Genomic DNA, 15,201 nt, shown 5'->3' with positions numbered 1-15,201 from the left:
AAAGAAAGCCATTGATTTAGCAGCAGCAGGTCCAGCATGAGACCAACATACTGCTGAGACAACAGTTTCAGCTGCAGCAGCAACAGTTACAGTAGCAGCAAAAACAGATATTGCTCCTAACCAAGACAGTCAGAGCCAGGGATGCGGCACCTTTCCCATGTCAAAGAGAGCTTGACTCCAGGTGATGGTGTTGAGGCATTCTTGATGATGTTTGAGAGGGTGGTGAACAAGGAGAAGATGCCTCCGAGATAGTGAGGAAAAGAAGGCCTCAATTCTGTCTTTACTAGCAGAGGGTTACAGTGAGCGTCATGTTGCCTCCATCCTTAAAATTTTTAAGACGGCACGCAGTCTATTACAACGAAGTCAAGCAGCAGACAATGGGGACAACAAAACTACAGACCGCCAGAGGGCGAAAACGACTCTCCACTGACCGGGATGACCGTCATGTTATTCGAATGTCACTCAGCAACCGCAGGATGACATCAAGCGACCTACAAAAGGAATGGCAAATGGCAGCTGGGGTGAAGTGCACGGCAAGAATAGTTCGTAACAGGCTCCTTAAAATTTTTAAGACGGCACGCAGTCTATTACAACGAAGTCAAGCAGCAGACAATGGGGACAACAAAACTACAGACCGCCAGAGGGCGAAAACGACTCTCCACTGACCGGGATGACCGTCATGTTATTCAAATGTCACTCAGCAACCGCAGGATGACATCAAGCGACCTACAAAAGGAATGGCAAATGGCAGCTGGGGTGAAGTGCACGGCAAGAATAGTTCGTAACAGGCTCCTAGAGGCAGTACTCAAGTCATGTACAGCTAGAAAAAAGCCTTTCATCAATGAGAAAAAAAGGAGAGCCAGGCTGACATTTGCAAAAGACCATAAGGATTGGACCATAGAGGACTGGAGTAGGTTAATCTTCTCTGATGAGTCTAATTTTCAGCTTTGCCCAACACCTGGTCATCTAATGGTTAGACGGAGACCTGGAGAGGCGTAAAAGCCACAGTGTCTTGCACCCACTGTGAAATTTGGTGGAGGATCGGTGATGATCTGGGGATACTTCAGCATGGCTGGAATTGGGCAGGTTAATCTTTGCGAAGGACTTATGAATCAAGCCGCATATAAGGTTATCCTGATAAAAAGTTGATTCCTTCTGCTCAGGCAATGTTCTCCAACTCTGAGGACTGGTTTTTCCAGCAGGACTATGCACAATGCCACACGCTAGGTCAATAAATGTGTGGATGAAGGACCACCACATCAAATCCCTGTCATGGCCACTCAATCTCCAGACCTGAACCCCATTGAAAACCTCTGGAATGTAATGAAGAGGAAAATGGATAGTCACAAGCCATCAAACAAAGAAGAACTGCTTACATTTTTGTACCAGGGGTGGCATAAGGTCAGCCAAAAGCAGTGTGAAAGACTGGTGGAAAGCATGCCAAGACGCATAAAAGCTGTGATTAACCCCTTAATCCCATTGTACGTACTATCCCGTCAAGGTGACCTGGGACTTAATTCCCAGTGACAGGATAGAACGTCCAGAGCGATTAGCTGCACTCACGGGGGGAGTGCGGCCGATCGTGGCTGGGTGTCAGCTGACTATCGCAGCTGACATCCGGCACTATCTGCCAGGAGCGGTCACGGACCACTCCCGGCACATTAACGCCCGGCACACTGTGATCAAACATGATCGCAGTGTTCTGGCGGTATAGGGAAGCATCGCTCAGGGAGGGGACTCCCTGCGGGCTTCCCTGAGACCCTCGGAGCAACGCAGGCCCCGGATCCAAAATGGCCGTGGGGCTGCATCCGGGTCCTGCAGGGAGGTGGCTTACCAGCGCCTGCTCAGAACAGGTGCCGGGAAGCCTCTCCCTGCTGTGCATGTCAGATCGCTGATCTGACACAGTGCACAGCAAAGTGTCAGATCAGCGATCTGTCACTTTACTGCGATGTCCCCCCTGGGGCAAAGTAAAAACATTTTTTTTACATGTGTAAAAAAAAAAAAATCCTAAATAAATAATAAAAAAATATATTGTTCCAATAAATACATTCTTTTATCTAAATAATAAAAAAAACAATAAAAGTACACATATTTAGTATAGTCGCGTCCATAACGACCCGACCTATAAAACTGTCCCACTAGTTAACCCCTTCAGTGAACAGCGTAAAAAAAAAAAAAAAAATGAGGCAAAAAACAACGCTTTATTATCATACCACCGAACAAAAAGTGGAATAGCACACAATCAAAAACACAGATATAAATAATCATGGTACTGATGAAAACGTCATCTTGTCCCGCAAAAAAACGAGCCATACAGCATCATCAGCAAAAAAGTAAAAAAGTTATAGTCCTCAGAATAAAGCGATGCAAAAATAATTCTTTTTTCTATAAAACAGTTATCGTATAAAAGCGCCAAAACATAAAAAAATAATATAAATGAGGTATCGCTGTAATCATACTGACCCGAAGAATAAAACTGCTTTATCCATTTTCCCAAACGCGGAACGGTATAAACGCCCCCCACCCCAGAAGAAATTCATGAATAGCTGTTTTTTGGTCATACTGCCTCAGAAAAATCAGAATAAAAAGCGATCAAAAAATGTCACGTGCCCGAAAATGTTACCAATAAAAACGTCAACTCGTCCCGCAAAAAACAAGACCTCACATGATTCTGTGGACCAAAATATGGAAAAATTATAGCTCTCAAAATGTGGTAACGCCAAAAAATATTTTTTCCACTAAAAAGCGTCTTTTAGTGTGTGACGGCTGCCAATCATACAAATCCGCTAAAAAACCCGCTATAAAAGTAAATCAAACCCCCCTTCATCACCCCCTTAGTTAGGGAGAAATAAAAAAAAATGTATTTATTTCCATTTTCCCATTAGAGTTAGGGCTAGGGTTAGAGTTAGGGTTAGGGTTTGGATTACATTTACGGTTGGGATTAGGGTTAGGGTTGTGTCAGGGTAAGGCTACGTTCACATTTGCGTTGTTGTGTGCTGCGTCGGCGACGCAACGCACAACGCACGCAAAAACGCATGCAAAACGCTGTGTTTTGTGACGCATGCGTTCATTTTTATAGCGCAAAAAAATGCAACAAACAGCGTCCTCTGCGCCCTGATGCTTGCGCCAAAAAAATGCATGCGTCACAAAACGCAACACAACGCATGTCCATGCGCCCCCCATGTTAAATATAGGGGCGCATGGCGCATGCGTCGCCGCAGTTGTGCCCGACGCACCGCAAATGTGAACGTAGCCTTAGGGGTGTGGTTAGGGTTATGGTTGGGATTAGGGTTAGGGGTGTGTTTGGATTAGGGTTTCAGTTAGAATTGGGGGTTTCCACTGTTTAGGCACATCACTGCTCTCCAAACGGGACATGGCGTCCGATGTCAATTCCAGCCAATTCTGCGTTGAAAAAGTAAAACAGTGCTCCTTCCCTTCCGAGCTCTCCCGTGCATCCAAACAAGGGTTTACCCCAAGATATGGGCTATCAGCGTACTTAGGACAAATTGGGGAACAACTTTTGGGGTCCAATTTGTCTAGTTAACCTTGGGAAAATAAAAATTTTGGGGGGCTAAAAAAAACATTTTTGTAGGCAAAAAATTATTTTTTATTTTCACGGCTCTGCGTTATAAACTGTAGTGAAATACTTGGTGGTTCAAAGTTCTCGCAACACATCTAGATAAGTTCCTTGGTGGTCTAGGTTCCAATATGGGGTCACTTGTGGGGAGTTTCTACTGTTTAGGTACATCAGGGGCTCTTCAAATGCAACATGACGTCTGCAGACCAATCCATCTAAGTCTGCATTCCAAATGGCGCTCCTTCCCTTCCGAGCTCTGCCATGCGCCCAAACGGTGGTCCCCCCTTCCCCACTTATGGGGTATCAGCGTACTCAGGACAAATTGGACAACAACTTTTGGGGTACAATTTCTCTTGTTACCCTTGGGAAAATAAAAATTTGGGGGGCTAAAAAAATATTTTTGTAGAAAAAAATTATTTTTTATTTTCACGGCTCTGCGTTATAAACTGTAGTGAAATACTTGGGGGTTCAAAGTTCTCGCAACACATCTAGATAAGTTCCTTGGGGGGTCTAGGTTCCAATATGGGGTCACTACTGTTTAGGTACATCAGGGGCTCTGCAAATGCAACGTGACGCCTGCAGACCAATCCATCTAAATCTGCATTCCAAATGGTGCTCCTTCCCTTCCGAGCTCTGCCATGCGCCTAAACGGTGGTTCCCCCCCACATATGGGGTATCAGCGTACTCAGGACAAATTGCACAACAATTTTTGGGGTACAATTTCTTCGAATACCCTTGGGAAAATAAAAAATTGGGGGCAAAAAAATCATTTTTGTTAAAAAAATATTATTTTTACGGCTCTACATTATAAACTTCTGTGAAGCATTTTTGGGGTCAAAGTGCTCACCACACATCTAGATAAGTTCTTTAGGGGGTCTACTTTTCAAAATGGTGTCAAATGTGGTGGGTTTAGGCACATTAGTGGCTCTCCAAAAGCAACATGGCGTCCCATCTCAATTCCAGCCAATTTTGCATTGAAAAGTCAAATAGCGCCCCTTCCCTTCCGAGCTCTGCCATGCGCCCAAACAGTGGTTTACCCCCACATATGGGGTATCGCGGTACTCAGGACAAATTGTCCAACAACTTTTGGGGTCCATTTTCTCCTGTTACCCTTAGTAAAATAAAACAAATTGAAGCTGAAGTAAATTGTTTGTGAAAAAAAATTAAATGTTAATTTTTTTTAAACATTCCAAAAATTCCTGTGAAGCACCATAAGGGTTAATAAACTTCTTGACTGTGGTTTTGAGCACCTTGAGGGGCACAGGTTTTAGAATGGTGTCACACTTGGTTATTTTCTATCATATAGACCCCTCAAAATGACTTCAAATGTGATGTGGTCCCTAAAAAAAAATGGTGTTGTAAAAATGAGAAATTGCTGGTCAACTTTTAACCCTTATAACTCCCTAACAAAAAAAAGACCACTAAGTATTCTGGGTAATTTCGCAATGCATCTCTGGGAACAGAAGCTGGCGGCAGACACGCACGTGAAGACGGAAGGTGAGAATAGCAGGTTTTTTATTTTTTTTATTATTTTTAACATTAGATCTTTTTACTATTGATGCTGCGTAGGCAGCATCAATAGTAAAAAGTTGGTCACACAGGGTTAATAGCAGCGTTAACGGAGTACGTTACCCGCGGCATAACGCGGTCCGTTAACATTGCCATTAACCCTGTGTCAGCGCTGACTGGAGGGGAGTATGGAGCGGGCGCCGGGCACTGACTGGACGGAAGTAGGGAGGGACTAATTCTCGGCTGGACTGTGCCCATCGCTGATTGAGCCCTTCCTTGCAGTAAGAATTGTTTTGTTTATTTGTATCACCTTTTTTATGTGGAAGCAAGGCTATTTACATTTGTGTATGGTACATTGTGAACATTTGTGGACTTTTTAATAAACCGCATACTGTTGGTCACCAGAACTGGATACCTGTGTGTAAGCTACCATCTGCCAAGGAGCATGAATCATCACCGTACCATAAGCCTGACACCAAAGAACCATGAGTGGAAGAACCAGGAAGGCCTAGTATGTCAGTATAAAGTAGAAAATTTCCCCCATTGCTGTTTTGTTTCATTTACGATTTACTTGTACCAAAATCGAAACTAAGAATTTTAAGACCATTGCATCCCGCCACTTTCTAAATAATTTTGGTAGCTGATTGGGTGATTTCAAAACATCTTGCGATCACGAGTACATTTTTTTAATTTAAATAGCTTTCATGAGCTACATTTTGGATATTGGACCACCAATAGTTTCCAATCACTTAGGACAAGAGTACGCTTTATTTGGATTTCGTAGTAAGAAGTTCATCATTGGTCTCTTCCTGTTAATCATCCTCACAATCAACTATAAGAAGCAGGAAAGTTATAATGAAGATGCAACCTAGTAAGGCATCCATTCAAATCAACGAGCCTTCGTGTCAATGAGCCAACTCAAATCCAGTAGCAATTGGATTCACCCCAATAGTGTGTATGATGTAAGTTCTTCTACTGCGGAGAAATCTTTTCGTGAAGTTTTACTATGTACTCATTTTGAACCATGGGCCTAGGTGGATAAAATTCCCTCTTGTGGAGAACAGCCTTTTCCATAGGGTGTCTTATGGACCAGGTAAAGGTTACTTTGGAAAAAAAAAATGTAAATTAGCTCTTCTCCAAAAGAAAGAATTCTGGCATTCCACCAATTGGAGGTAGCCCCCTTTACAACTCAATGTTTTACCCATTACTGAGCCTTGTATAATGACTAAGGATAGAGCCTCCTCCAAAGACACCCACCTGCAGTCAACTATTTTGGAGTCCTTACCCTTCATCACTGCAGAGCAGGTACCAATGAGGTCTTTCATGTAAGTCTAGGTGAGGTGTGGAGAGTAACTATAATAGGTGCCTGGGTTGCAATCGCACCCCAGCCTTGGAGATTAGGGGGCCCTAAATGTCCCTTTAGCCCATATGAAAAGATCATTACTATTAAAGACTTGCAATAATTGGGGGCTTCGTTAAGAGATTTTGAATTGAGGCCCAAAAGCTTCAAGATATGCCACTATGGGGAGGAAATGGTTTTCTAAGTGGAGGTCGTCAAGCGGTTACTCAATCAACCAAGTCATTTACCGCGCACTTAAAGAACTTGTTAATAACATTTGAAGAAAGGACAGAAAATGTAATTGCTGTAACTAACAGGACATGCAGTGATCATTTATCATTCTGTACTCCAACTTTAATGAATTTAGTTAAAACGAGAGAAATGATTAGAATAACTTTCCCGGTCTGCGGAGGTGGCGGTAATTAATATGTACTTTTCACTTCCTAAGCAGATGTAATTCTGTAGGATCCTGTGCAAAATGCAAACTTCACAAAGGTCACCAATCTTCTCGCCTTTAATACTTTACAAATGTAATTAGAATTAAAGGCGAAGGGCACAAATAAATATGTTCTCGCTGCATTATTCTGGTTTTGACCTATAGCATTACTTCTTCTTCCCTTACAGGGCATGGAATTAGCCTCCTAACCAATAGTATGGTAGTAGTCCACCTCTTGGATATATAAGGCTGATTTAGGTTTCCTCTTACGCCAGCAGCCTAGATCCATAAGGTTATGGGTTGGGCACCGTAAGTGGAGACTCAGTGGTCCGCTTTATATTGTTGCATATAACAAATAAAGCCCCCATATATATTAATCACAAAGTCCAAATCATAAGTTAAATGGCACTTTTCTAATATAAATGCGAAACAAACTTCAGACACTAAACAAGGTGCCAAAAATAGAGCCCTCTTAGTAATTCTAAATACCTTTGTGAGCAATAGGTATTTAGCAAGTGGCAAAACGCGTGTCGGGGTGAGGGGACGCTGAGCTGGTCTTCACTGACATTATCCTTCGGTATCCATCCTATTGCTCAGAAAAGGTATTTTGAATTACTAAGGGGGTTCCATTTTTGGCGCCCTGATTAGTGCTTTTCACCTTGTTGCATGTATTACTATAACCTCCTTTTCTATCTAAACACGGAGGTAATGTATCGATCACTTGATCTTCGTGTAAGACAGGCTTTGCGCTGACTTGCACTCTTTCGGTTATCTGGTGCCTGTAGATTCATGCCATTCATGTCTATATAGAGGTTTATTAATTTTTTGGATGTGCTACTTTTTGGCTCCATTGTATAGTTCTATTTTCATGGGTGGTCACAGGACTGTATATTATTTACTTTGTACCCATTTCGTATTGGAGACAGCATATACCATATGATTATAGTACTCAGCCAGCAGCATCCCCTGTTATCAAATTTCTGCTTTTTTTATTGATCTTTTAAGATATTATTCTCAACAAAGATATTTGATTTTATTTAATGGATCTCTTCCTTACTTTGGCCATGCACTACCGGCTGAAGTTTGTCCCCCATATACATTAGACTAAATTCAGTTGAGTTCAGTTCAGTCTAAGGCCTCATTCAGACATCAATTTTTTTGCATTCGAGTACTATCCATGTTTTTTTTACAGATAGCACTCATACCTATCATAGTAAATGGGGCCGTTCACAGGCAAAATCGCGGAGACAAGTCCGATTTTGTTCAATTCAAAAATTGACAATGCAAGTCTATGGGTTCGTGAATAAAATCGAAAAGTCGGACAGCACTCGGATGGCATCTGCTAGACAGGAAAAGATATATAAACTTTTAATTATTTGTTTCTCATCCGGGAAAAACGGATGAATTTCAAGCCAAACACGGGGGGTAAAAACTGAAGCACTGACCAAGCTCTGATAAAACTCTGAATAAAAAGAGACTAATGAAGCTGGAACCGATTTTGTCGTAAAAGAAAACCACTGATGTTTGAATGAGCCCTAATCTGTATGGGACTCTGCTCCAACAGATTATGTTGGGGGAGATAAGTGACCACCATGTCTGATTTCAGACATCAGAACCATTTAATCCCTGCGACATAAGGAGTCTGGCAGCGGCTCTCTTGTAGAGAACACAGATCCATTCGTCTTTCTCAAGGTTCTGGCAGACGTACACACTGCTGCCCTCTTCTTGACCAGGAGTCATAAATTAGCAGAGGGAGGATGAAGAGCTGACCAGTATATGTGGGTGTAACATGACCAGGAGCTGGAGCTTCATACTTCCACAGCATGAACATTTTTCATTTTTGCACTTTGTTTTTCCTCTTGTTCCTTCAAGAGTCATAACTTTTTTACTTTTCCATCAACACAGCCATATGAAGGTTTGTTTTTGCTATAAAAGTTGTAGTTTTAATGGCATAATTCTTTTTATCATATAAAATACTGGAAAATGGAAAAAAAATGCAAATGGGGTTTAAAAAAACAACGCAATTCCACTACTGTTTTTTGGGTTTAGTTTTTACGGTGTTTATTGGGCTATAAAAACTACTATTTCCAGAATTCACAAGTAGCGCAGATGAAAAATCTTCTATGTAATGTTATAAACTACGTCTTTGGGAACATACCTTTTCTCCGGAATTCTTCAGGAATGCCTCCGCCTCGTCGTCGGCCTCTCTCTGCCCGCGATGCAGAATGTCCATTTGTTTCTTACGATCCAAATTACATTCTGCCGTCAGAGCGACCAACTTCCTCCGATGTTCCTCTTGGGTTCTCTTCTGAAGGTCAGTCCAGTGGCCACTTAAGATCATGTTCATTCTTTTCTCCTCCAGGGGCGACAGGTTCCCTGCCTCCGTCATATTCCTCAGCAGTATCCCTGTCACATCTTTGTAGACTTGGACTCGACAAGCTTCTAAGTAAGCATCGGCTTGTGTCATATTGCCGATCTCCGAGCTGGAAGCAAAAACAAATATTCTAAATCACTAAGACGTCTAATCATAGGGGAAATACACAATGCGGTCAATTAAAAACAAAATTTGTATGGATGGGATATTTAAAAAATAAATAAAAGTATAACTTTTTTTTTTACTTACCTCTTTGGTACTAAAAGAGTAATTAAAGTTTATTATTATTGTTATTATAATCTTTTTATTAGAGCCGACCCATCACTGCCATCATCTGTACTCCAAATGTGTACCTTCTAATATCAATCCAGCTGATCTGAGGTTTGGAAGCCACTTACTTGCTATTTTTTACATGAATGAAGACAAATTCCCTTATAAACTGGTTTGGAAAGTTTTATAACTTTCCGTGCTGGATGAAATTAAAAAAAAAAATGAAATTTAAGTTTATTTTGATGATTTTTCTCTTTAAACTAATGGTATGTATGTACATACACATTCATGATAATTAAATCCATGCTTTGATTATAGAAATCTCTTTTGTAGTTTCTGAGAAATCCAGTGTTGAAATCATACACTCTCGCCGCCGTCAGTGGAGAATCTTGACAGTGGTCAGTGTGCGTACTCAGAGGTTTCAGAAATCTGCAGCCACATAGAGCGACTGCAAACTTTCATTACAAACCTGAATAACCCCTTTAAGTCAACAGTAGGTTTGGACAGATTAATGGCTTCAGAGTTTGGCAACCCCACTGATCAGATATTGATGACCCATCCTAAGTAGAGGCCGTCTGTCACGTGTCCACTGCGTATCTTGGACGCAGTGACTGACAGCTCAGTCATCCAATCTAGCGTGTTGGCATGCTGAGCTGCTCAATCAGGGACTGGGAGGTGCTGAGCTTCCTCCAGGTGTTCCCTGTTCCAGGTAATTGCCTAGCTACTTAACTGAGCTGTCTATCCCAGATGGCTGCAAGTCATAGCTTTCAGCTCTGTGTGGCTTGTCCTCTGTGCCTTGTGCTTTGTATTCTGACCTTTTGCTGCCAGACCCTGGATTTGCCTATTGACTACCCATTTGTATTACCCCTTTTGACGCACTTTGAACAGGAATTCTAACTCTGAACTGCGACCTGACTACGCCTTTTGTCTTACGCCTTTGCATTTGACGAGCCCTCTTGGTATCCGACCCCAGACCTCTTGACTACCCAAGTCTCATGGATGATCCATGAGTGTTGTGAATTCAGCTTTTGGGGTCCCTCCGGTGGTTGTAGAGGGTAATGCAGTTGTGCCTGGACTGCAGGATTGGACAGGTGTATCTACTAATTGCAAAACTGACTGGGGTATATAGCTTTGCAGGACTCTTTAGTCCCTGCCAGTTGTCCATTGTTTTTGGAGGATTCACTTCCTTGCTGGTCTCTCCAGTTTGCTGTGCTTTTCTACTAAGATAAGTCCTGGCTTTGTTTTTGCTGTCCACCTGCTGTGGACCTTATAGTTCTGTGCATATTCATGTTTTTGTCTTGTCCAGCTTTGTCTGTGAAGGATTTTTTGCAGCCAGCTGTGTCTCTGGAGATGCAGATATACCCTCCATGTCTTTAGTCAGATGTGGTGATTTGTATTTTCTGTGGTGGATATTTTCTAGTGTTTTAATACTGACCGCATAGTACTCTGTTCTATTCTTTCTTTTTAGCTAGTATGGCCTCCTATGCTAAAATCTGATTTCATATCTGCGTATGTTATTTCCCTCTCCTCTCACAGTCAATATTTGTGAGGGGCTGTCAATCCTTTGGGGATTTTCTCTGAGGCAAGATAGGTTTCCTGTTTCTGTCTTTAGGGGAAGTTAGATCTTAGGCTGTGTCGAGTGGTCTAGGGAGTGTTAGGTACCCCCCACGGCTACTTCTAGTTGCGCTGCTAGGTTCAGGGTTTGCGGTCAGTACAGGGACCACCTTCTCCAGAGTCCGACTCATGCTGCTCCTAGGCCACCAGATCATAACACATGAGTAGTGACTGGCATCAGACCATCAATATACCTGGGCAGCCCTTGAAAACTTGCGCAATCTTGACTTAGTAGTCCTGAGGGCGATCCTAGTCAGTGATTATCAGCTATCGCTGTATCCGCACTCCTAACCGAAAGGCTGTAGGTCCGCCCACTGGACTCCTAAGTCTGAACAGATATTTAAACTCAATGAAAAACAAGTTATACTGAATCTTTTCCAACAAAACTATATAACAATCTCACCAACTCTTTCTGCTACTAAAAATGTCCGCACTAATGATGTGTGAGTAACGACAACGTCTTATACCATATATAATACCTCTGGGACTTCCCATGAACAGAAATCCAGGTGCAACTGCAACTTCTGCGCCCGCTATAGCTATGCCAATGACGTCGCCAAGTGCTGCCCCCCGAGCTATTGTACTCTTCTGAAAATACAGAACAGAGCTGTCTTGCTACGAGTTTCCTCTCCGAGGACAGCAGACAGATGTAGGCATTAAACAGGTGCTCCAACACTTCAAGGCACGTATTTTGCGAGCAGTCATTTTAATAAAGTAACTCAAAGCATAAGTCCAATAATTATGCACCGTATGGTCCTGTGTGGATTCCTGCAGTGAGAAAGGAAAAGGTTTTTTGCATTTCAAAATCCCTAAAATTAATTTACTTGATGAGCCGTGGGTTCCATTATTGATAAGCACCTCGCCAAAAAAATATATATTTATTTATCCTCCGCCCCAGGAGGGCTAATTAGATTGGTGAAATCTGTATTCTTTGTTGTTAATTTCACTTACAAGGCAACAACAACAAAAAAAAAGAATAAAAGGCAGACACAACAAACACTCACTCCTCCAATGCTTGCAGCAGGTTTTCTGCCTCTTCAAAGCACAGTATGTCAATCAAGCGGTCAAATCCCGTCAAGTCTTCTGGAACACTGTTGGACGATTTGGCCGGAGATTCTTTTTTTTCCCCTCTGTTAATTTGATGTGATTTTAACTGGGAACGAGAGATAAAGAACAAGATTAATGCTGACGGTAAGAGCAATTGTGCTACGAAACGGTATTCTTCTGCGTTTTGTCAATCTTATAGGTTCCTTATCCCATCAAAATGGCCATTACTGGATCTCCATGAAGCAAAAAAAAAAACCTGATAAAATCCAAGCGGTCGATGCAAAATATTACATACGGCTCGTGAACAGTAAGAGATGAGTGGAGAAGCCGGAGGCAGAGGAACAAGGCATTTTATGTTTCTGGAGTATACGGGATGTTACATAACTTCCTGGTCTCCATCCGTTTTGGGAATACCAGCAAAAAATAAATAAAAAATAAAATCTATTTTTGGGCTTTGAGTCAAAATAATGAACACTAGAAAATAAAATAAACCATAGTATGGATCTAATTATTTAAAGAAGTCCTCCTCCTAAATATATTGGTGGAACAGTCCAATAAGGCTCAACTTTGGTTGCAATACCAAACCTCGGTAGGTGTTGTTGCTCTATCACTGTGCAATATGTGTGAATGGGGACCTCGAGGGTCCTGCGACCATGACAAGTTGACCAGCTGCGTTGGATTTTTTGTGACTCCTCCGCCTAAATATATTGGTGGAACAGTCCAATAGGGCTGGTGTTAAGGCCATCTTTGGTTGCAATACCAAAGCTCAGTAGGTGACGTAGCTCCATGACTGTGCAATATGTGTGAATGGGGACTTCAAGGGTCCTGCGACCATGACAAGAAGACCAGCTGCATCAGAATTTTTGTGACTTGCTCGTTGTATCACCCTGCGGCTTGCAATGCAACCACACTCACTGTTAAGGCACTGTTAATTATTAGCAACGCCTAATGAACTTTGGCCAAGTGTCGTAGCCAAAGTCGTCATGCAGCCCCAGCCTAAAGTAAGAAGAGGGAACTGAATGCTATTATTGCTTGGTGGCCATTTATCCTAAAGCCCAAAACTTGAGCAACCAAAGATGGTTTCCATATTTAATGGAGAGTAGGCATCAAATCCCTAGCAAATAATCTGTTCTAAATTACCCACATTTGTATAGAAATTCCTATGCTATTCACATAGCCCAGCTGTTCTCATCCCTCTGAATAACATCCATCAAGTTGGAGGTGACTACAAATGAACGATGATAGCATTGAAGGGGAAACAGCTTAGTAGCGGTCATTCCCTGCCTTCAACGTCTCAATTGGAATGCATCATCCAAAAATGATAACATTCTTAAACTATTCAAGTTTTCTGTAATTCACGTGGCAGCTTTACCGTATAGATTGGGGCAGAATATGCTGAGTCTTATGCTGCATTCACACCCAGCATGGACTGTGATGCACAGACCGTCAACACGTCTCCTGACATATATGAGGCTGACAAATTTTGTGTCTTATAGAATCCTTGATTTCAGTCTGTGTTCAGATAGTGACACATAGTCGAGTGAACGTGGCTTTAAAGTGATCGTCTAATTCGCTGTTTATAGGCCTTAGAAGGAAATTGGACATCATCGAGAAGTGTTCCCCACTCAGAACTCTTCCTGTATGACTGATAACGGAGAGTCACTGTAATATAGGCCACTCAGCAACATCAGCTTTTTGCCTTGGGCTCCTGAAGCAATGGCGTTACCTCTAATACTGGCATTTCCTTTGGCATCCTAAGTCTTAAAGACTCTTGGCTCATAATGAATTTCGGCAATCTATTTGCCAAAATTTGAAATCTGTTCCTTTTATAAGCTGGAATAGATTTCTCCTACAATTTGTGCCACATTATAGTGTCTCTGGTGGGTCACGGTTGGCTAGACCCTCCTCCATAATCGCTAGCAACCATTTAAAATAAAAGTGGCCTGCTGGTGAATAAATGCAAAAATGTGAATTTTTGGGCAACTACACTTTGTGTAAAAAAAAAGTAAATTATTTTATTCCAGTTTTCAGGCTCAAAAGACTTGTTGAATCCCCACCAATATTTCTCATCTGTGTAACTTAAGTGTAATAATAAAACTAAATTAAAAAAAAAGATAAAACAACTTACAGTCATTCTGCGCCTTAACCACCCAGTGCGGTAAAGAAGGAAAAAAGTGGCGCACGTCAATAAGAATGATATGATTAAGGCAATAACAAAACCAGCTGCGTGTAGACCATGGTCAGGCAGTACCTGGGGAGATAATGGACAAGGTAGAACATGTCTCATTAGAGTTACCATGAAGCAAAGTAGGAAATGTCAATAATCTGTACAATACCATTAGGAATTTGGCCCATGGTTCTACAGTTAAAGGATTATTTCCAAATGTTAGATGATAATCTGCTCTCCCCATAGAGAAGGAATGGAGCAGTGGAGAGCATGCGCCATATTTTCAAGCCTCGTTCTTAGGAGCGTTTACCCTCATCAATCTTTAAGTTCTGTCTTATCCTTTGGAACTTTATTCCAAAGGACCTTAAAGATAGTAGAAGTGATTCATTTGGTACCAGGTCCATTGCTTTATAGGGTGTAGGGAATAGGGATGAATCTAGATCCTAATGTCTGGAGGGAAATCCCCAATAACACATAGGAAATCATCTACATGGCATGAAAGTTGGGGCACCCTGGTAAAAGTCTAGTTTGTTAAAAAGGCTATTCCACTAACAACATTTATCACATATTTAACTTGATAGGTGATAAATGTATGACCACTGGGAATCTAAATGGGACACCCACCAAATTTTGAGAAAGGGAGTTCCATGTCACCAATTTCAATAGAGCGGTAGTAACAGAAATACACTATTATCGACAACTCACCTGGTTGATCGCTGGGGATTCAAACTTTAGGACACCCACCAATTTTAAGAAAGGCATTCCATGATGACAATTTCAATAAAATATCCCAAAACTATAGACCGATAAATTCATATGGTGTACCTTCAAAATTACATAAACCAAAGAAAAAGGGAAGTACAAACCC

At 41.7% G+C, this 15,201-nt stretch overlaps 1 protein-coding gene across 2 annotated transcripts in view; it reads right to left on the bottom strand.

Annotated features, from left to right (window-relative positions):
• The window catches only part of EVC2 (EvC ciliary complex subunit 2), a 205,874-nt gene that overhangs the window by 119,370 nt on the left and 71,303 nt on the right, over positions 1 to 15,201 (bottom strand). For both annotated transcript variants that reach the window (XM_069744826.1, XM_069744825.1), the window contains exons 8-10: positions 14,295 to 14,417; positions 12,124 to 12,272; positions 9,020 to 9,344 (exon numbers count right to left, since the gene is read on the bottom strand). In XM_069744826.1, coding sequence (XP_069600927.1) covers positions 9,020 to 9,344; positions 12,124 to 12,272; positions 14,295 to 14,417 — 597 coding nt within the window. The remainder of the gene's footprint in view (positions 1 to 9,019; positions 9,345 to 12,123; positions 12,273 to 14,294; positions 14,418 to 15,201) is intronic.

The sequence above is a fragment of the Ranitomeya imitator genome, chromosome 1 (assembly GCF_032444005.1).
Source record: "Ranitomeya imitator isolate aRanImi1 chromosome 1, aRanImi1.pri, whole genome shotgun sequence".
Taxonomy (NCBI): Eukaryota; Metazoa; Chordata; class Amphibia; order Anura; family Dendrobatidae; genus Ranitomeya; species Ranitomeya imitator.
Note: the sequence above shows the minus strand (reverse complement) of the source record. Positions and strands in the feature narration are given on the sequence as shown.